General features: G+C 41.7%; 1 protein-coding gene across 1 annotated transcript in view; it reads left to right on the top strand.

The window, feature by feature from the left end:
* The window catches only part of DNAH8 (dynein axonemal heavy chain 8), a gene marked incomplete at its 3' end in the record, with an annotated part of 280160 nt that overhangs the window by 40624 nt on the left and 216263 nt on the right, over positions 1–23273 (top strand). The window contains exons 11-17 of the mRNA XM_080664997.1: positions 1935–2034; positions 2619–2738; positions 3985–4120; positions 7807–7994; positions 18932–19012; positions 19375–19491; positions 20322–20441. Of these exons, the coding sequence (XP_080521123.1) occupies positions 1935–2034; positions 2619–2738; positions 3985–4120; positions 7807–7994; positions 18932–19012; positions 19375–19491; positions 20322–20441 (862 nt within the window). The remainder of the gene's footprint in view (positions 1–1934; positions 2035–2618; positions 2739–3984; positions 4121–7806; positions 7995–18931; positions 19013–19374; positions 19492–20321; positions 20442–23273) is intronic.

Below are 23273 nucleotides of genomic sequence, written 5' to 3'. Positions count from 1 at the left end.
ACCCCCCTTCCCTCTGAGAATCATCAGTCTGTTACATGCTTCCATGTAAGATTCTTTCTTTGTCTTTAAGGCAGTTTCTTTTGTTCATTAGATTTCACATATAAGTGAGATCAGGTGATATTTGTCTTTCTCTGACTGGCTTATTTCACTTACCATAATACTCTCTAGATCTTTCCATGTTGTTTCAAAGGTTAAGAGATCCTTCATTTTTACTGATGCATAGTATTCCACTGTGTAATGTACCACAGCTTTTTTATCCACTCAGCTACTTTTGGACACTTGGACTGTTTCCACATCTTTAAAAAACAAAACAAACTGAGTGAGGCTTTCTCTCTGATGGGCTCTGGTCTCCCTGGTGGCCAGAAGCTCTGCTGCCTTTCACAGCTGGATGTTATGTGGGTCACTGTTCTCAGCTCTGTTACTCAGGGCTGCAGAGTCCAGCCTGTGTTCCAGGCCTTGATCTTCTCAGGGAAAAGCCCTCCTGTAGCCACGGGATCCCTCTGCACTCTCGGCCTGCCGCCTGAGGATGCTGGGTCAACCCCTCTTGAGATGTCGCCCTTCCTATCAGTCTCCAGGTGTTTTCTATATTTCCTTGATATCGGTCTCCTTCTCAGCTTGACCTTAGTTGGTAATTACGGGTGAATGTTCCCCAATTTAGTTTTATTTCCAGTCTGACCCTGGGATGAGGTGCAAGAAAGGTCTGCCTATTTGGCCACCATCTTCTCCCTCTTCTTCTAGGTAAACTTTTGAACGCATAAACATTGCTCTTTCAGTTACCATTGAATAAGATGGTAAAAATTTGTAATATGTTTTTTGTTGCATTTTTTTGTAGCAGACAGTCTTTCAATAAGAAAATGAAATATTTTACATGTTTTCCCCCAGCTATGTATTTGAGGTTGATTTCATAGGTGTTATTGGAAAGGGAACAGAATAATGTTTAATTCCGCATCCTGAAAAGATTTTGTTTTGACTTTTAGCAAAAAGTGAAATTAAGAGGAGCAGATCTCCAAACTCCCATTTTCCCTCCTGAGGGCCCCTGCCCGCCTGTCCCTCTGTTCCTGACAACAGTGGCCTCCAAAAGGGCAGGAAAGCCTGGACGAGAGGGACGAGCTGGACTAGGGGCTCTTTGCTTCCAGCTCAGAAAGGGCTCATGGCCATGTTAGGGACCCTTTGGGAACCCTCTCCTGAGAGCCCCTGGTTCTGGGCTTGGACCCAGCTCCCATGTCTCTCTAACTATGGATAATATCAGTGAGACATTACCTTATGAGACTATCATAAGAGCCAAACAGATAAAGTGATTTTAATGCGTGACAGATGGCAGGTAATACTTTCTTAGTGATTTTTCTCTGTCTCTTTCCTTCTGTCTTTGCCCTCCCCCAACCAACCTATAGTATACTGGTGTTAATTCACTTTATTATCAGAACGTCCTGGTTCTAGCACTTCCTGTGCATCACTGGGTCTCTAAGTGAAAGTGATATTTGGCTGACAGAATCATTATTATAATATTATTATTCGGCTATTTGGAACCATGTGACATTAATATTGGCAGAGGGATAGTCAGTTTGCTCCCCTCCATCTTTACGAAGCCACTCTCCACTCATCTTTTCAGTCTCAGTTTAATGTCACTTACTCAGGGAAGTTTTTCTTGGCTTCCCAGACTTGGCTGGGTTCCCTGTTAATATGCGTTCCTGGCACCCTGGTAATTTAAATAATTATTTATGTAACTCTTGACTGATAGCTCCCTTTTCCATAAGATAACAGACTGCAAGAAGTCTGGAACCATACTTGTCTTGTTTCCACTGTATCCTAGCAAATGTATGAGGCCTGATGTGAATATTTGTCAAATGAGTAAAGGAATGGATTTTTAGGACTGCAGCAATTCTTAAGTATGTTTCTCATTTACTTTTTAATTCTTCACCTTCAATTACTCTTAGATTCCAGAAGCTGAACATTCCCTGTCTTCAATTAGAAATAAATCACACAATTGAGCGTATCCTTCAATGTTACGTGGCTGAACTCGAAGCTATTAAGAAGGCAAGTATCATGTTTATAATAAAGATAGGTACTTTAGTACAAAAGCAAAAGCATTCCAAAAGTATTTGCTGTGGTTATATTGTGCTAAGCAACTCAGGAGCAGTCCTGTCACTGTGAAATGCCTCTGACGTCCCTTCTCAGTGCGGGAAGGGCTGACTGTGTCACTGGGAGGCCAGGCTTACATCCTGTGCTCTTAAGAACTGCCTTTGCGTGACAGCATTCATGCGTGCATCAGAAAGCCCATTAAGCTCATAGAAGTATGGGCCCAGGAGACTATTATGACAGGTATAATGTAGCAATGTGCTCCCTTTTTCAAATACTTCTTTAAAAATTGAGATAAAAGGCAGAAAAAGTATGCATGTAATGGGAAAGACGGGTTAGAGATCATTAAGTGTCATATATTTTAAACATCATAGTTCCTGAATCTCGCTTATTATCTCTGAAGGGTGTTTCTATATTTATTGACCACCTCCTTGGTATAAAACATGGGAATAATGGCAAAACATCAATAGCTTTATATATTTTTTTTGCCTTTTTCATCGTATTGAATTTCAAACATTAATACCATTAATCTTTCATTACAGCTTTATCATTCTCAAAAAGATGACCCCCCTCTGGCTCGCAACATGCCCCCAATAGCAGGAAAAATACTTTGGGTGAGGCAGCTCTACCGCCGGATAAGCGAGCCCATCAACTATTTCTTTGTAAGCCAATGCTGACATTTACAGTATGTGGACTAGGGTTTTGAATACAAGAAATATATTTGATCTTATAGTATTTATGTCCAAGAAAGTAGTTAGAGCTCATTATTATACTGGTGAAAAAATTTAGTTTATAAATATGCTTGAGAGACACTAAGCCAATTATTTCACGTGTGGTAGATAAGCCTGTTTCATTACAGTTATCTCTAAGAGGGTGAATCTTAAACTTTGTGACTTTTAATAATACAGGACACTTTATACAGGCTTTAAAAATTGTTTTGAAAACAATAAAGTACAGGCCAAGTGCTGAGCTTACTTCTGTGTATTAGCAAAGGGGAGGCTAGGCTCAGTCTCTTCCTGTATGAGAAAATGAGACCTAGAGCAGGGAATCATAAAGGACATCCATTCTCTGTGTCCGTAAGAGTATTCGATTTCTGAAAAACACCAGGATACTCTTAGGCCCTGTTGGAATTCTGAAATTGGCAGTTTGTCTTCTTTTTTCTTTTTTCTTTTTTTTTGGCTTCGTTTTTTAAAGAGACAGCTACAGCGTGGAGCTGGTTGGCTTAGTTTTGTGTCTAGTGCCTAAATTCAGAACAAAGTGCCACCAAAATAGAGTCTTGCGAGTAACATTATGATTTAAATGTTATTAAATATTAAGCTTTTGTTGTTTGTGTTTGGCTGCTATCACTATTTAACTGTTCTCAATATTAAAAAACACTGAACCGCTGGGCTTACACAGTGGCCAGGATGGAACTCCATTGCTGATTGACTGTTTTTGACATATGTGGATCAAAACATAAAACTTGCAGTAATTTGCATAAAGAAATTTGGTTGTGTTCTTGGATACAGGGTTACTGTTTTTGTGCTGGAACTTAGGACTTTGTCCTGATATCCACACTTCAAGGAAGATCCGTCCACCGCATCTCTCTAGAAAAGTGGGAGGGAGGCAGCTGATCAATGATTCTCTCTCATCGTTGATGTTTCTATCTCTCAGTGCCTGGGGCTGGCTGCAGGGCTAGCCTTTCTTTTTAAATCCTTTATCTCCTTCTCCAGTTCCCTTCTACATAATGTTTCCCTACATCCATGGCCAGCTTGTACAGCCTCCTTCATCCCTGCTTTACTCTGAGGTAAAATCTAAGTGGGTAGCATAATTATTTGATGCCGTTTTAAATACAAACAGCTTTATGATTTGCATGAAACAAGCAACAGTCTTTTAAAATAAAGCTTTTTCTTTCTCTTAAAAAAACAGAAAAACTCAGACATTTTGTCAAGTTCGGAAGGTAAAGCTGTCATTCGTCAGTATAACAAGATTTCCTATGTGCTCGTGGAGTTTGAGGTGGTCTACCACACGGCCTGGACCAGAGAGATCTCGCAGATACAATACGGTCGGTACGCGGCTACGCAGTGTCGCTCCCGAGGGGTGTGAGGGGACTTTGAATGAGTTCATGGTTCTGGGGAAGTTTTACATCTCTTCCATGTAGTCTTATGATGGTTACATTGAGATTTGGGGGTGATACAATTATTTATATCTTTATAGTTATTAATACTCTGGTCTTTATGAGCAAAAATAGTCATGACGTTAAAGTTGATTTGCTTAGATTATGATTTCCTCCTGAAAAAAAATATTCAAAAGTAAATATCAAGACTCTTTATAGATATTTTTCCATAGATTTAGGGAAGTTTTAATATTTAGTTTTATCATGCCATAGATCAAATCTCAGTCCCAATCAGTGGAGAATTGCAGCTTCTCTCCCTCTCTCCCTCCTTCCTTCTCACCTTTCTCTTCCTCACTCCTCTCTTGTTCCCTCCCTTCCTTCCTTTCTTTTTCTATAACTGAATTTAACTTCAATTTTGAGCTCCAGTAATTAAGAGTATTAGGCCTGCCTGGCTGGTGTGGCTCAGTGGTTCAGCATTGAACTATAAACTTAGGAGGTCACGGTTCGATTCCCAGTTAGAGCACATGCCCAGGTCACAGGCTTGATCCCTAGTAGGGCATGTGCAGGAGGCAGCCGATCAATGATTCTCTCTCATCATTGATGTTTCTCTCTCTCTCCCTCTCCCTGCCTCTCTGAAATCAATTAAAAAAAAATCCTATCTAATAAAAGAGTAATATGCAAATTAACCATCACACCACAACAAAAACAGCGGCCCCCATAGCCACAAGATGGCGGTGCCGAGTCCCCTCAGCCCCGCTGCTGGAGTGTCTGGGCCTGTCCACTGGAGCAGCGAGGCTGGATCCGCTGCTGGAGGGGGCAGATCCAGCCTCCCCACTCCACCGCTGCTGCCAAGTCTGGGCCTGTCAGCCCCGCTAGGGTTCGCGGGGACCAAGCCGCGAGGCTGGATCCACCCCCAGACACGGCAGACAGAGCCCGGACAGCAGGGCTTGGGGGCTTTGTACGCAGGGTGTTGGCGGGGAAGCCCCAGGCCCGGCAGACAGAGCCTGGACAACAGGGCGTGGGGGCTTCCTTAGTGTGTTGGTGTTGGTGAAGCCCCAGGCCTGGCAGACAGAGCCTGGACAACAGGGCGTGGGGGCTTCCTTAGTGTGTTGGTGTTGGTGAAGCCCCCAGGCCTGGCAGACAGAGCACACTGCAGGGCATTGGGTCTTCCTTCGCATGGCACATGGCGGCGGCAGGCAGAGAGCGGACAGCAGGGCATGGGGGCTTCATCTCCATGGCTGCAGTGAAACGCCCAGGCCCCGCAGAGAGCAGAGAACCACGGGACTGGGCCTAAGCCATCAGTAGGACATCCCCTGAGAGCTCCTGGATTGTAGAGGGTGCAGGTTGGGCTAAGGGACCCCTGTGCACGAATTTCATGCACCGGGCCTCTAGTGTGTGTGTGTGTGTGTGTGTGTGTGTGTGTGTGTGTGTATATACATATATATATATATATATATATATATATATATATATATATATATATAGAGAGAGAGAGAGAGAGAGAGAGAGAGAGAGAGAAGAGTATTAGGCTGGTCCAAGTACCTCCGAGGGTCCAAGTATCGTCAGGCACTGGGCAGAGTTAAGTGTGAGGCAGAGGATGGGTGGTTCTCAGCTATCACCCATGCATGCTGGCATCATCTGGGGTGTTGTTGTTATTGTGTGGGCTCAGCTGTTGGCCATGCTTTGTCCTACCTTAACCTTAAGCTCTTATCTGTAACCTGGTGGAACCCTGACCGTGTTCCCTGGTAGGAAACTTTCTCCCTCCCAGCCCGGGATCTCCACTTTAGCAGAGCACATAATTGCAGGCACAGGAATCACAACTTCAGGGGGTGGGTCACCAGGAGTGAGAGTGAGGGGGCCACTCCTACTTCTGCCTTTTGGTTCCAGATCCATTTACTTGAGCAGTTGGGGACACAGCATATATGTGGGCGGTTGATTCAGTGCACACCGGCATCCTGGATGACAAGGTCCAACCCTGCAGGGTGTCTTCCCCAGCTGGCACCTTAACCAAACCTTTAATAGGCACTTCTGTCAGGCCATATGTGAATGGCGGGCCAAATGCTTCCCAGTGAAAGCCTGCTAATGGAGCAACACTCTCAAAGGAGCATCGAGAAAGCTTACACTTCACACTATGGAAAAGGGCAAAAGAGAATTTTTAACAACTGAAACACGGGACATGTAGTATTTAGCTTCTGCAATACCATGCATGTCCCTACTTTTTGTTTTGTCCTGCTGGTTTTTCCTCTCATCTGCACATGTTCTAAATCAAGTTCAATAGTCACCTGTTCCATCAAGCCCTTCCTCATTCTTCCCAGCAGAAAGTAATGGCGTCCTGCTCTTGAGCCGTCCACGCACTATCTGCGATTCTTTCTCAGGACCCTTACTGATTTACAGACCTGTCTTATCTCCCCTACACATTCCAAGGATACTCTCTCTGTCTGTTTCATCTTTGTATCCTTTAAATAACAATCATAGCTAACATCTATATAGTGCTGACCACGTGCCAGGCTTTGTCTAAGTACTTTACATATACAACTAACTGCCTTTAATCCTCATGGCAACCCTATGAGGAACTGTTATTACCCTCATCTGACAGATGAGGAAACCCAGGCACTGAGAAACCAGTTAACTGACTTGCTCAAGATCACACAGCTGGGAAGTGGCAGGGCCAGGATTCAAATCTGCCTTTCATGTGCACACAGGCTACTGGGCAGGAATCGCTCTGAAAGGCTTCTTGTTGATACAGTGGACGATATTTAACTATACAGGCAATTGGGATAAGAATTGGAGACCTAGTATCAACCCCTGAAATGTTTCTCTAATGATGATTCACCTGGAATGAATGTTCACTCGGCCCTGGGGAGGGCTTCCAGGCGGTCATTGTTAGTGGTCTTGCTGCCCATTCTGTCCTCTCACGGAAGCTCAGTACAGCCCTAAGGAAGACAGATTTTATTAAATGAATGTCCAAGGGTTAATTTAGACTTTAACTCGGGAAGATAAATGATTTATAGCTCAATTTTAAAAAGATTCAAATAAATTGGGTAAAATTTTTAGTTGAAATCTCCATGAAATTAGGATCATTAAAACTAATTTTACAAGGATGAGTAAAACTCCACTAACTTCAAAGGGATATATAGACTTTTCTATTTAAGTAGATATTTGATGCAGCCACATTCTGTGCAGTAATATGAAGCTTGGAAGATACAGTGGACATCCTCAAGTTAGTAGTGTGGGATCAGGCTGAAATCAGCTCTTTGACATCCCCCAAGGGGTCCTGGATTGCAAGAGGGCACAGGCCAGGCCAAGGGATGCCACTGGTGCACGATCGGGGCCAGGGAGGGGCCGCGGGAGGGCTCCAGGGCATGTCTAGCCCATCTCGCCTAGTCCCAATTGGCCAGACCCCAGCAGCAAGCTAACCTACCTGTTGGAGCGTCGGCCCCCTGTTGGTCAGTGTGTGTCATAGCAACTGGTCGAACGGTCGAATGAACAGTTGGACACTTAGGATATTAGGCTTTTATTATATAGGATTTAAAAAAAAGAAGTCAATAGTCCAGTTAGGAAGATAGGCATGTGAAATAGAGCTGGAAGCAGAAATAAATCCAAAATATCTAAAGTAAAAAATTGTTTATTTGTAGCTTTACAAGCCACACTTTTTGTGCGACATCCAGAATCAGGGAAGTTGATGGTTAATTTTGATCCCAAAATTCTGGAAGTTGTTCGGGAAACTAAGTGCATGATAAAAATGAAGCTGGAGGTACCAGATCAGGCAAAGAGATTGCTAAAGCTGGAGAGTAAGTTGAAAGCAGATAAATTGCATTTGCAGGTAAGACAAATTATATTTTCTAATTAGTTTTTAAGGGCTTTTTTTTGGGGGGGGATATTATTGCAGTTGTACTGACATAGCTTTGAGGGGGAAATCTGTTACTATGTTGATTCTTTTTATTTTTCAGCTTTACTGAGGTATAATTGACAAATAAAAATTGTAAGATATTTAGTGTACATTGTGATGGTTTGATATACATATGCATTGTGAAAAGATTCCTCTCATTTAGTTAATTAACATATTCAGCACCTTACATATATACATATGTATATGGGTTTGGTTTTTGTGTGTGAGAACATTTAAGTTCTACTCTCTAAGCAAGTTTCAGTTATACAACACAGAGTTATCAACTCTAGTCTCAGTGTTAGACGGTCGCTCCCCAGACCTTATTTATCTTATAGCTGAAACTTTGTACCCTTTCACCAACCTCTCTCCACTTCCTCCTCCCCCAGGCCCTGGCAAGGACTTTCCTACTCTCCATTTTTACGAGTTTGGTTTTTTTTTTAATTCCACATATAAGTGATACCATACAGTATCTGTCTTTTTGTGTCTGACTTATTTCACTCAGATCAGGCCTCAAAGTCCATCCATATTGTCGCAATTGACAGGATAGCCTTCTTATTTTCATACCTTAGCTATTGTGACTGATGCTGCAGCTCACATTTCATTTCCACAGAAGTGGATTGCTGGATCATATGGCATTTTTAAATTTTCAGCAACTTCCATACTGTTTTCCATAGTGGCTACACTAATTTACATTCCCAGCAACAATGCATGAGGGTTCCCTTTTCTCCACATCCACCCCAACACTTATATTTTCTTTTTTTTCTTAAATTTAAATTCTTTATTGTTGAAAGTATTACATATGTCTCCTTTCCCCCCATTGACTTCTCCTCAGCTGTCCCCACCCCCCAGCACATGCCCTCACCCCACAACTGTCTGTGTCCATGGGCCATGCCCATATGCAAGCATACAAGTCCTTTGGTTGCTCTCTTACCTGCCTCTTCCCTTGCCTTCCCTCTGAAGTTGGATGGTCTGTTCGATGCTTCTATGTCTCTGGATCTATTTTTGTTCATCAGTTTTTGCTGTTCATTATATTCGACAAATGAGTGAGATCATGTGATATTTATCTTTCTTCCACTGGCTTATTTCGCTTAGCATAATACTCTCCAGGTCCATCCATGCTGTTGCAAATGGTAAGAGTTCCTTCATCACAGCGTAGTATTCCATTGTGTAGATGTACCACTGTTTTTTAATCAACTCTTCTGCTGATGGGCATTTAGGCTGTTTCCAAATCTTAGCTATGGTAAATTGTGCTGCTATGAACATAGGGGTGCATATATCCTTTCTGATTGGTGTTTCTGATTTCTTTTTTAAAAATCTTTATTCAGATTATTACAGTTGTTCCTCTTCCCCCCCCACCATAGCTCCCCTCCACCCGGTTCCCACCCCACCCCACCCCATGCCCTTACACCCCCCCACTGTCCTCATCCATAGGTGTATGATTTTTGTCCAGTCTTTTCCTGCACCCCCCACACCCTTTCTATGCACCTGATTCTATTATATTCCCCAGATTATTCTGTTCATCAGATTTTTTATTCACTTGATTTTTAGATTCACTTGTTGATAGATATGTATTTGTTGTTCATAATTTTTATCTTTACCTTTTCCTTCTTCCTCTTCTTTTTTTTTTAAATATATTTTATTGATTTTTTACAGAGAGGAAGGGAGAGGGATAGAGAGCTAGAAACATCGATGAGAGAGAAACATCGATCAGCTGCCTCCTGCACACCTCCCACTGGGGGTGTGCCCACAACCAAGGTACATGCCCTTGACCGGAATCGAACCTGGGACCCTTCAGTCCTCAGGCCGACGCTCTATCCACTGAGCCAAACCAGTTAGGGCCCTTCTTCCTCTTCTTAAAGAATACCTTTCAGCATTTCATATAATACTGGTTTGGTGGTGATGAACTCCTTTAGCTTTTTCTTATCTGTGAAGCTCTTTATCTGACCTTCAATTCTGAATGATAGCTTTGCTGGGTAGAGTAATCTTGGTTGTAGGTTCTTGCTACTCATCACTTTGAATATTTCTTGCCACTCCCGTCTGTCCTGCATAGTTTCTGTTGAGAAATCAGCTGACAATCGTATGGGTGCCCCCTTGTAGGTAACTAACTGTTTTTCTCTTGCTGCTTTTAATGTTCTCTCTTTGTCTTTTGCTCTTGGCATTTTAATTATGATGTGTCTTGGTGTGGTCCTCTTTGGATTCCTTTTGTTTTGGGTTCTGTGCGCTTCTTAGACCTGTAAGTCTATTTCTTTCACCAGGTGGGGGACGTTTTCTATCGTTATTTCTTCAAACAGGTTTTCAATATCTTGCTCTCTCTCTTCTTCTGGCACCGCCATAATTCTGATGTTGGTACGCTTGAAGTTGTCCCAGAGGCTCCTTACACTATCTTCATATTTTTGGATTCTTTTTTCTTTTTGCTTTTCTGGTTGGGTGTTTTTTGCTTCTTTGTATTTGAAATCTTTGACTTGATTCTTATGATCCTCTAGTCTGTTGTTGGATCTCTGTATATTATTTTTTATTTCAGTCAGTGTATGCTTAATTTCTAGTTTGTCCTTTTTCATATCCTCGAGGGTCTCATTAAATTTATTGGCCTTTTCTAGAAAATTCTTGAAAAACCTTATAACCGTGGTTTTGAACTCTATATCCAGTCATTTGCTTTCCTCCATTTCTTTCATTTGTGACCTGTTTCTTTGTCTCCGCATTTTGGCTGCTTCCCTGAGTTGATAGAGTGGCTTTGTGTGCTAGGTGTCCTATAGGGCCCAGTGGCTCAGCCTCCCCAGTTAACCTGAGGTGGACACTCTTGGTGCACCCCTTTGTGGGCTGTGTGCACAGTCTTGTTGTAGTTAAGCCTTGATTGTTGTTGGTATCACTGGGAGGAATTGACCTCCAGGCCAATTGGCTGTGAGGATCATCTGTGTCTACGATGGGAGAACTTCTGTGCTGGAGACACCCTTATGAGTCAAGACTTGCTTCAGTGGCACTTTGGTGCACACTGAGTCTGCCCCCTGAGTGTGTCCCTTATGGATCTGAGGAGTTGTAATCTGGATGGTCCTACTCTGACCCCTGGGTACACTGGCTCTTGGATCTCCAAGGAGGTGCTAATTTAGCCTCTGCCTGAGGCCACCAAGCAGGAGCTACGGAGAGATCTGCAGATTCCTCCTCTTTGTTTGGGTTTTGGAGGTGCCCAGATGAGGCCCAGCTGTGAAGCAATGCAAGCTGCTGTGGGGCCTTGGGCCTTCTTTTGGATGTTCTGGGTCTCTCTGACTCAGCTGCAGTTTGATAGATAAGTTTAGAATTCAAGGGACCAGGCTGTTCATATGCAAAAGTCTCTGTGCACAGCTTGGGTGGGGCGGAGTCTCAGGGCGGAGCAAACAGCAATGGCTGATCCTCAGCCCTGCCCTAAGAGGCCCCCGGGTCTCAGTGTCCCTTGGTAATCGCTGCAAGTACCTCTGAGAGAAAGCCGCCCTCATGTTCTGCCCGCTGCCAGACAGTCCAGTTTCTCCCTGGATGAGTCTGGGTCCCCAGAGTCTCGCCCGGAACTGGAGTTCAGAGCAGTCAGGAGCTTGTGTCTCCCTCCGGGTTGAAAAAGCCAGCTGTATACTCAGTTGCCAGCCCTCTCCGCATGCGCACCTCCCTCTCCACGTGTGCGCCACCGTACCTCTGCCTTCCGCACCTCCTCTGAGTCTCAGTGTGCTTTTCTCTTTCCTTCTAGTTGTAGAATTTCCACTCAGCCAGTCTTCCTGTGGTTCTGGATGATGTCCATTTTGTCTTTTAGTTGTAGTTTTGAAGTTGTTGTGCGAGGTGGCAAGTTCAGGTGTTTACCTATGCTACCATCTTGGTTTCTCCCCCGGTGTTTCTGATTTCTTGGGAAATATTACTAGAAGTGGGATTACTGGGTCAAATGGGAGCTCCATTTTTAATTATTTAAGGAAATTACATACTATTCTCCACAGTGGCTGCACCAGTTTGCATTCTCACCAGCAGTGCAGGAGAGTTCCTTTTTCTCCACATCTTCACCAGCACTTGTCGTTTGTTGATTTGTTGATGATAGCCATTCTGACAGATGTGAGATGGTATCTCATTGTTGTTTTGATTTGCATCTCTTACATCAAAATAAACAGCTCTGCACAGCAAAAGAAACCATCAACAAAACAATAAGGGAGCCCCCTGCATGGGAGAACATATTTGCCAACATTATACCTGATAAAGGTTTAATCTCTAAAATTTATAGGGAACTCATACAACTTAACTAAAGGAAGATAAACAATCCTATCAAAAAATGGGCAAAGGACCTAAATAGACACTTTGCAAAAGAGGATGTACAGAAGGCCAAGAGACATATGAAAAACTTGTTATTTCTTATCTTTTATTTTCAATTACAGTGTACATTCAATATTACTCTCTATTAGTTTCAGATATACAGCAAAGTGGTTAGAAAATAATGTACTTTGCAGAGTGGTCCCCCTGCTACTTCAAGTACCCACCTGGCCCCATACATATTTATCTCAATATTATTGACTGTATTCCCTATGCTGTAATCTATATTTCATTGTGATTTTGATTTACCTTTCCCTGATGATTAGTGATGTAGAGCATCTTTTCATGTACCTATTGGCTTTTTGTCTGTCATCTTTAGAATGTGCCTCTGCCCATGTTTTAAAGGTATTTTTATTTTTGCTATAGAGTTGTATGAGTTCTTTATATGTTTTGGATATTAACCCCTTATCAGATATGTGATTTGCAAATATATTTTCCCATTTCATAGATTGCCTTTTGATTTTGTTGATACTTTCCTTTGCTGCAGGAAGCTGTTTAGTTTGATATAGTCCCACTTACTTTTGCTTTTGTTGCTTATGCTTTTGGTGTTAAATTAAAAAAAAAAACAAAAAACAACACACAACATTGCTAAGACTGGTGTCAAGGAACTTACTATGCTTGCTGCTAGGAGTTTTACAGTTTCAGGTCTTAAATTTAAGTCTTTAATCCATTTTGAGTTGATTTTACATATGGTATAAGACAGGTGTCCAGTTTCATTCTTTTGCATATGGCTGTGCAGTTTTCCCAATACCATTTATTGAAGAGAATGTCCTTTCCTCATTGTACATTTTTGACTCCTTTGTAAATTAACTGACCATATATGCATGGGTTTATTTCTGGTCTCTCTATCCTATTCCATTGTTGATTCTTGATAGAATTAAAATACTGGCATGCAAACAAAAGGAAGGATTAGAGTTGGAAAGCAGAAAGTGAAAAGATTATCAGAAATCAGATTTAGACTTGTGGATAGTGATAATGATGAACAGTGATAATGATGAATTATAGTAAATCTATAATTTTATGGATTAAATGCATTCTATTTTATAATATGTTTAATTCTGAGGGTACTAGTAAGATACACCTTCCCCTGGCAAACACTAAATCTGCCATTTATCTCTACAGATTTGCCTAGTTTGGACACTTGAGACTGGCTTCTGTAACCTAGCATGAGTTTTCAAAGTTCATTCATATTGTTCCATGTATCAATACTTCATTTCTTTTTATGGCCAACTAATATTTCATTGTATACTTATACTCCATTTTAGTTGTCCATTCATCAATTGAGGGAAATTGGGTTGTTTATACTTTTTGGCTATTAGTAATGTTGCTGTGAACATTTGTATAAAGTTTTTTTGGAATATATGTTTTTATCTCATGGCACACATAAACTAATTATTAAAATGCTGTGGCACACCAAAAATATTTTTACCAAAAAAAATATTTTTACCAAAAATATATATTTTTTGCTGATTTGACGGAAAAAAGTTATGATTTTGATTTATTCACATTGGACGGCTATTGTGTTGGCTGTTGTCATTTTTATTTTATTTTATTTTAATCTTTATTGTTGTAAGGGTTATACATGGCTCCCTTTTTCCCCTCATTGTCTCCATCCACCCGGTTCCCATCCTGCCCCATGCCTTCACCACCCTATTGTCTGTGTCCATAGGTAATGCATATATGCATAAAAGTTCTTTGGTTAATCTCTTCCCTCTTCCCTTTGTCACCCTTCCCTCTGAGATTTGTCAGTCTTTTCCATGTTTCCATGCCTCTGATTCTATTTTATTCATCAGTTTATTTTGTTCATTAGATTTCTTATTCGTTTACTTTTATTTTTAAATTCAATAGTTGATAGATATGTACTTATTGCCATTTTATTGCTCATATATCCCCTCCTCCTCCTCCTCCTCCTCCTCCTCCTCCTCCTCCTCCTCCTCCTCCTCCTCCTCCTCCTCCTCCTCCTCCTCCTCCTCCTCCTCCTCCTCCTCCTCCTCCTCCTCCTCCTCCTCTTCTTCTTCTTCTTCTTCTTCTTCTTCTTCTTCTTCTTCTTCTTCTTCTTCTTCCTCTTCTTCTTCTTCATTTCATGTAATCCTGGTTTGGTGGTGATGAACTCCTTTAGCTTTTTCTTATCTGTTAAACTCTTTATCTGACCTTCAATTCTAAATGATAGCTTTGCTGGGTAGAGTAATCTTGGTTGTAGGTCCTTGCTTTTCATGACCTTCAAATATTTCTTGCCACTCCCTTCTGCCTGCAAGGTTTCTATTGAGAAATCAGCTGGCAGTCATATGGATGCTCCCTTCTCTTGCTGCTTTTAAGATTCTCTCTTTGTCCTTAACCCTTGGCATTTTAATTATGATGTGTCTTGGTGTGGGGCTCTTCGGGTTCCTCTTGTTTGGGACTCTCTGCCCTTCCTGGACTTGTAAGTTTATTTCTTTCACCAGGTAGGGGAAGTTTTCTGTCATTATTTTTTTCAAATAGGTTTTAAATATCTTGCTCTCTCTCTTCTCTTTCTGGCACCCCCATAATGTGAATGTTGGTACTCTTGAAGTTGTCCCAGAAGTTCCTTACACTGTCTTCATATTTTTGGATTCTTATTTCTTTTTGCTCTTCTGATTGGATGTATTTTTTTGCTTCCTCATATTCCAAATCATTGATTTGAATCTCAGAATCCTCTACTCTACTGTTAAATTCCTAGAAATTATTCTTTATTTCAGTTAGTGTATGCTTAATTTCTGACTGGTCCTTTTTCACGTCTTTGACATTCTCCTAAGATCCTTGAAAGACTTACTAATTCCCTTGAAGCTCTCATTAAGTCCCTTGAAGCTCTCAGCAAGATCCTTGAGTAACCTTATAACCATTGTTTTGAACTCTGTATCCAGTAGTTTGCTTGCTTTCATTTCTTTCATTTGTGACCTGTTTCCTTGTCTCCATATTTTGGCTGCTTCCCTGTGTTTATTTCTATGTATTAGGTAGAGCTGCTATATCTCCTGGAATTAGTAGAGTGGCCTTGTGTATTAGGTGTCCTGTGGGGCCCAGTGGCTCAGCCTCCCCAGTTACCTGAGGTGGGCCCTCTAGTTGTGCCCCTGTGTGGATTGTGTGTATTGTATTGTTGTAGATGTGCCTTGATTGCTGTTGGTGTCACTGGGAAGAATTGACACCCAAACCAATTGGCTGTGAAAACCAGCTGTGACTACAACAGAACTGCTGTGCAGGAGGCACACCTATGGGGCAGGACTTGCTTCAGTGGGGCTTTGGTGCTCACTGAGTCAACCCTTTGAGTGTGTCACTGTGTGTGTGTGTAGGGGGTGGGAGCAGGAGACTTGGTTGGAATGTCTATAAGGAGGATTCTCTGAAAGGTCGGGGGCCTCTGAGGGGACCTTGCTGAAGGCAGCAGTCCCTAGCTTGACTTTTCCAAACAAGTCCCATACTTCCCAACAACTGTGGATGTGCAGAATTATAATCTGGGGTGGTCTGAAACTGTCCACTGGGTGCACTGGCGCTGGGGCCTCCAGGGAGGCACAAAGTCAGCCACTGCCTGGGGACACCCAGCAGGAGCTACAGAGCTCAGATGGCTGCTACTTGTATTGGGCTAGGAAGTGCCCAGGCCAGGTCCAGCTGTGAAGCAAGGCAGGTGGTGCTAGTGATGGGCCTTGGGCCTTTTATTGATAGGTTTGGGGAATGCTGATGCCAGCTGCTGCTTGTTTAAGAGATTTTAGGAAAGTCTGAAACCTGAGCCAGGACAGGCCATCTATATGGAAAAGCTGCTGCAAACAGCTTGGGTGGGGCTGCAAATTGGATGGGGCTGGAACCCACCAGGGTGGAGCATGCTGATGGAAACTCAGATATGGCTTCCAGTCAGCTCTGTGATGGGGGAGGTCTCAGCATAAGAACAATGATCTCTGTAAGCACCCCTGTCTGGGAGAAAGCCACCCCCAAGTTCCTGCCTTGATGCCAGACAGTCCAGTTCCTCCCTGTATGTCTCTGGATTCCCCTAAAGCTGCTGCCCAGTGCTGGAACTCAGAGGAAGTGAGACCATGTAAATTAGTTTGTGGGCCCTTTAAGAAGAACACTTGCGACTCCAGCAACTCCCCTGTCACTCATCCACAATGTGTGCTGATTTTTACAGCCTGAAGTTATGGGGACTTCTCTTCTAAGCACTGGAACCCTGGGCTAGGGGGCTGGTGTGCAGCTGTGATCCCCTGCTTCTCACGGGAGGCCTTGGCGATATCTCCCCAATTAAAAAATCTCCACACGTGGGTGTTGGACCAGCCTGTTCCACACCTCCTACCAGTCTTGATGTGCCTTCTTCTTTACTTCTCTAGTTGTAGGGCTTCCATTCAGCCAGATTTTTTTGGCGGTTCTGAATGATGGTTGTTCTGTATTTTAGCTGTAATTTTGATGTGGTTGTGGGAGGCAGCGAGTACTGGCATTTACCTGCACCACCATCTTGGTTCTCCTTGACTGTTGTGATTTTTAAATTTGACAGTCTAAGGCAGCCTTGGGCAAACTACAGCCCACGGGCCGGATCTGGCTGTTCTATCCGGTTCTCTTGCTCTCCCCTCCGCTCCTTTACTTTGAATTTATATTAGTTCACACAAACACTCCATCCATGCTTTTGTTCCGGCCCTCCGGTCCAGTTTAAGAACCCATTGTGGCCCTCGAGTCAAAAAGTTTGCCCACCCCTGGTCTAAGGGAAAAGAGCTCAATGTTCCTGACTGAATAGTCAGGTATTGCTTTTTTATAATTATAAAATATATTTTTATTGATTTCAGAAAGGAAAAGAGAGGGGAGAGAGAGATAGAAACATCAATGATGAGAGAGAATCATTGATTGACTGCCCACTGCCTCCTGCAAGCCTCCCTACTGAGGATCGAGCCCACAACCTGGGCATGTGCCCTGGACCAGAATTGAACCCAGGACCCTTCAGTCCACAGACCAATGCTCTAGCCACTGAGCAAAACCAGCTAGGGCAGTATTTCACCTTTTAAAAATTCTGAGGCACATGGGTTGAAAGTTGCTGCTCCAGGGGGGATACCTAGGAGTGAAATTGCTGGTTTTCAGTAACTTAGTAACTCTATGTTTAACCTTTTGAATAACTGATACACTTTTTCAAAGAGGCTGCATTATTTTGTATTTCCACTAGCACTGTGTGAGGGTTTCAATTTCTTCATATCTTTGCCAACAACTGTTACTATCTGTCTTTTTCATTTGAACATCATTTGGATGTAAAGTGGTGTGTTAGTGTGGTTTTGATTTGCGTTTCTCTCATAGCTAGTGATGAGCATCTTTTCATGTGCACATTGTCCATTTCAAGACCTTTGAAGGAATATCTATTCAAATCCTTTGCCCATATTTTAATTGAGTTATCTACCTTTTTGTTACTGAGATGTAAGTATTCTTCACATAGCCTAGGTGTAAATACCTTATCAGATACAGGATTTGAAAATATATCATCCTAACCTGAGGGTTGTCTTTTCATTTTCTTGATAGTGGCCTTTGAAGCACATTTTTAATTTTGGTGAAGGTCAGGTCATTACTTTTTCTATTGTCTCTTGTGTTTTTAGTGTTATATCTAAGAAATCTTTGCCTAACCCAAGGTCATGAAGATTCATAACTATGCTTTCTTTTAAGAGTTTAATAATTTTAGCTTTTGCCAAAAATAGTATTTAATTGCTATACTGTATATCTTTAAAAAAAAAAAACTCAAAGGAGCATTGGCATTATGTAAACTTTAGCTTCAGCATTGGAAGCCCTAGGCTTTTGTATTGGCTAGTTGTGGCTTTGGAGAATTGAGTGTCAAAGTGCTGTTCTAAATTGAGGTTCATATCACTCGCATTGCATCCTTTAGGATTCAGTTAGTATTGAATGATACTGCGAAAGTCAAAGTCCTTTGCCAAGTGTCAAGTATACATGAAAGTTCAACTGCAAGTAAAAAAAAAAAAAAAGCAGGAAAGAAATGAATAACTTTGAAACTATCAAGTAAACATTGAAACAATTTAATATTATTACTTTGGGGGAGGATTAACTTGAATCCACATCTCCCATCACACAGTGCAGTAAATTACAAAACAGTCAAAAATCGATTGTTGTGATGGCTCATCTCTGAAAGATATATAAAAGAAAATAAAAAGCTTATTAATTCTGATTGTGGGACATGGATTTTGATTCAAGAAAACAAGTGTGGCATCAGTGATATGTATGCTTTAATATGTCAGAGGACAAGGAAAAAAAGGGGGGAAATGTGTAACGGCAGACATCATGAAAAGATAATTATCCAAGCTATTTAAAATAGCATAAATATCGAAAGACAATTAAATCCTAAACATGAAAAATGCAAATCTAGAAAGCTCCATTGACTCACTGTTTAAAGGGGATGCTCAGGTAATTTACAGGTTGGGGGAAAGTACATTAACTAGTATAAAATTTAAATGGGCACCCTCCATCTTAAGCAGGAATATGAGGACACAGGTATTATGAAACCTTCTTGGTCTGAATCAAAATATGACTACTGCTGTAAAATCAGTTAAAGTGAGCCATTCCATTTGGACTTTTAACAGGATCTTCTGCAGTATTATGATGAGTTGTGTCAGGAAGTGCCCTCCGTGTTTGTCAATCTGATGTCCCCTAAAATGAAGAAGGTTGGTAATACTGAAGGTTTATGTTGATTTTCTTGTTGAAAATTACAGTTCTGTAGATTGTGGGTTTTAGAACATCTGTTCTTGCCTAGACCCTCTGTCTTCCTAGTTCAACTTTATAGCTCTATTATTCCTACACAATGGTTTCTTGTCTACATTTTGTTGCCTTTGAAAAACAACTAAATCTAAATAATTAGCACTTTCTAAAAATCCATGATTGCTTCCTGGATAGCTAAAGATGATTAATAAAAACCAAAAAGTCACTTTTGTCAGGTATAATGGAGGAGAAATATAATTAAGGAAATATAACCTATAATATTTCTAAGTAATAAAAGCCTTTTTAACATCCTTTTTTCTTTTTCTAGGTGGAATCCGTGCTGAGACAAGGGCTTACAATATTAACATGGTCATCTTTAACACTAGAAAGCTTCTTTCAAGAAGTTGACTCAGTTTTGAATATGTTCAATCAACTTTTAAAGAAGGTAAAATAGACAAATTTGAAAAAACTACATACATGTATACTCAGGCTGTGAGCAATAGTTTGATTACCTATGAAACCCCGTTAAAAGGTGTGACTTTTAACTGAAAGGATATCCATTAAGCTAAAAACAATTAATGCTGTATGTTTCTTTAACTGTTTTTGGCCCTTTTCATTTAGGATTGCCTGTTCTTGTCTCTAAATGACCTTGCCTTTAGTATGTTAAAATGATGGCTCACCTCCACAGCTTAGGTTAAAAAAACTGTGGACTGTGAAAAATGGCAGAGTGGAGTTCTTAAATAACCATGCATCTGATATTAATTAAACGAGGTAGTCATCTAGTTGGCTATTGTCTGTTGATTTCTGATGTGCTTGCTAGGTAGAAGCACACTTTTTTTTTGTGGGGGGTGGGGTGGGGGTGGTCATCATGCTCGTCTGTTAGTGTGGCAGTGTGGTGTACCGTCAAAACTCAGAGACTTGGGAGGCAGATACACCTAGGTAAGATTCTCTGCCCTTCACCAGCTGGGTGTTTCTCCCCAGGTTACTTTACAGCTCTGAGCATTGGTTACTTTAGCTGTAAAACTGGAATAGCGATGGCTCATGGGCTGGAATGAGGCTTTCAAAGAGATAATACATATGGTACACGTTGCTGCTCAATAAAACTTTAGTTCCAGGTCAAGCTTTTTTTTGCGGATATACATCTAAAAATCCCACCAAATTATGCTCGGCTCCGGAGGCAGGATTCCAGCTACAGCCCTCTAAATTAGTTTATAACTCAGGTACATTTTGGATGAAAGAAGAGTTTTCTCCCACATTTGTTTTTCTTGTTGGTAGATCAATGACTTGTGTGAGATGCATATTGATACAGTTCTAAAGGAGATAGCCAAAACTGTGTTAATTTCCCTGCCCGAAGCTGGTGCTACCAAAGTGGAAGATATGCTGACGCTCAATGAGGTATGCATTTATGTGTTATATTTTAATCATGGAAACACTCATAAACCTGAAATGTGAATTTACAAGCTAAGAGTAGAAATCTGTGTCAGTAGTATTTAGATATCCTAGCTTTTTGGGGGGACACCCTCAGCTCCAAAAACTTACGAGGCTTCGACAGCTCAAACCAATGTCCACGCCCTAGATGTTATTTTACTAACGTCCTCAGCCCCACGCTGGGCTCTGTCGGAGGCTCACTGCTCTTGTTCCTCTGCCTGTTCTCATGGTTTTCACTGCCACAGACTTCCCTTTCGGTCACCCAGACACCCAGGAGCCACCAGGACTCTTTCCTCGCTCCCTTTCCTAAGTCCAGTCAGTCTTCAGGCTTAGTCGGGTTTTGCTTCTTCCTCAGATTTTGCTTGAATTGCCTCCCCTTTTCCACAGTTACTACCCCGTCTGAGGGCAGACCTGTATGGCTCCTTGGGAGCTGAGCAATGGATGTCATGGTCTAACTAGTCTCTCTGCCTCAATACGTGGCCCCATCGTATCCAGCCTCCACATTTCCACCAAATTCGGTTGCCAAACTCCCCTGTGCAAACCCATCCAGTTTCCACAGGATAAAGCCTAACCCTTCTCAACAGACACTGGCTGGAAAACACTAGGCCAGGAACCCTGTCTAATCATTGTCGAGGCGTGGCACACTAACACAGTCTCTCTCAAAAGCACCCACTTCATGTCCTTCATGGACTCCTTTTTCTTTCTTGCCTGCCTTATGCTTCAGCTCCACCCCCCCTGCTGGCTTGGTCACCTTGCCAGTGTCCTTTCAAGACAACCAAGGCTGGCTTCATCTCAAGGGGTCCAATTAGCCTGTGAAAAACAGGTGCCTTTGCCCCTCTTTCTCTAAAAATGCAATTTTTTCCCAAAACATCTATTCTTGCCTTTGGGGACTGGGGCTCCCAGCCAGCTTCTTGCCTCTGGACTACTTAAGCATAGGTTTGCACCTCTATCCCCAATTCTAGAGGCTGAAGGACTTGGATCTAAGGACTTGGATCAGGGTCTCTGCATAGTCTTTTAAAGTTCCTACACTTATTTCTACCACATCTCCACCAATGATCAAGCTTCCCTTCTATACCCTTAAGGTGGGCGATGGGCCTACGGTTGCCTTCCCTGCTACCTTTTAAGAACTGTCTTTTTCATAATGTGTGGAGTATTAAAATTACTTGTTCTCAGCATTGGGGCCTTGGCTGTAATGGCCCATTTTAATGTCTTGTTCTCAGAGCATGCAAGTTTGAAATGATTATATCTTTTCACCTTGGGCCATTACAAATAATGCTACTGTGAACATAAATGTACTTTATGTTCATTTATAAACAAATAATGCTGCTGTGTACCTCCACCTACCCCTCAGTTCCCTTTCTTTCTGGCTACATTTTAATTTTTCATGGATTTATACCTAGGAGTAGAATTGCTAGGTCATATGTTAACTCCAAGTTTAACCTTTTGAAGAGCTGTTGGACTGTTTTCCAAAGCGGTTGCATAATTTTACATCCCCACTAGCCTTGTACAAGGGTTCCAATTTCTCTACATCCTTGTCAACACTTATTATTTGCCTTTTTTACTATAGCCATTCTGGTGGGTGTCAAGTGGTGTCTCATTGAGGTTTTGATTTGCATTTCCCTAATGACTAGTGATGTGGAACCTTTTGTTCATCTTCTTAGTAACCTTTTGTATATCTTCCTTCAGAAATGCCTGTTTTTTTAGTTGTAATAGTTTTTTATATGTTCTAGACATTAGTCCCTTATCAGATATATGATTTGCATTTTTTCTTTTATTCTGTGGGTTGTCTTTTCACCTCCTTTTTTTTTAAAAAAAGTATATTTTATTGATTTTTTACAGAGAGGAAGAGAGAGTTAGAAACATCGATGAGCTGCCTCCTGCACACCCCCTACTGGGGATGTGCCCGCAACCAAGGTACATGCCCTTGACTGGAATCGAACCTGGGACCCTTCAGTCCGCAGGCTGATGCTCTATCCACTGAGCCAAACCGGTTAGGGCTCTTTTTACTTTCTTGATGTTGTCCTATGAAGCCCCAAAATTTTTAAATTTGATGATGTCCAATTTATCTTCTTTTTCTTCTGTTGCTCTGTTTTTGGTGTCATAGCTAAGAAAATTTTCCCTAATCCAAAATTATGAAGATCTACACCTATGTTTTCTTTTTAAAAAAATATTTTTTTATTGATTTCAGAAAGGAAGGCAGAGGGAGAGAGAGATAAAAACATCAATAATGAGAGAGAATCATTGATCGGCTGCCTCTTGCACACCCCTTACTGGGGACTGAGCCTGCAATCTGGGCATGTGCTCTAATTAGCAATTGATCTGTGAGCTCCTTGTTAATAGATTGACGCTCAACCACTGAGCCACACCGGCTCTTTTCTTTAAAATTGAATTTATTGGGGTGAATTTATTGTGCACCCATTGCTCCAAGCAAAATCTCTTTCCATCCCCTCCCTCCCTGTGTACCTCCACCTACCCTTCAGTTCCCTTTCCCTCCGGCTCCCACCACTCCGTTGCCTGTGTCTTTGTGTAATATACACACGTGTGTGTTTTTTTCCTTAATCCCTTCACCTTCTTGTATTCAGTCCACCAACCCCCCTCCTGTCTGACAGCTCTCAGTCTGTACCCATGCTTCTGTTTCCAGTTTGTCAGTTTATTTTATTCTTTAGATTCCACATATAAGTGAGATCATATGGTATTTGTCTTTCTCTGACTGGCTTATTTCACTTAGCTTAATAAACTCCAGGTCCATCCATGCTGTCAAAAAAGGTAAGATATAAGATTTCCTTTTCTTTTTTTTTT

The sequence above is a fragment of the Plecotus auritus genome, assembly GCF_963455305.1.
Source record: "Plecotus auritus genome assembly, chromosome: 4".
Lineage (NCBI taxonomy): Eukaryota > Metazoa > Chordata > Mammalia > Chiroptera > Vespertilionidae > Plecotus > Plecotus auritus.
This window is presented reverse-complemented; position numbering and strand designations above follow the sequence as displayed.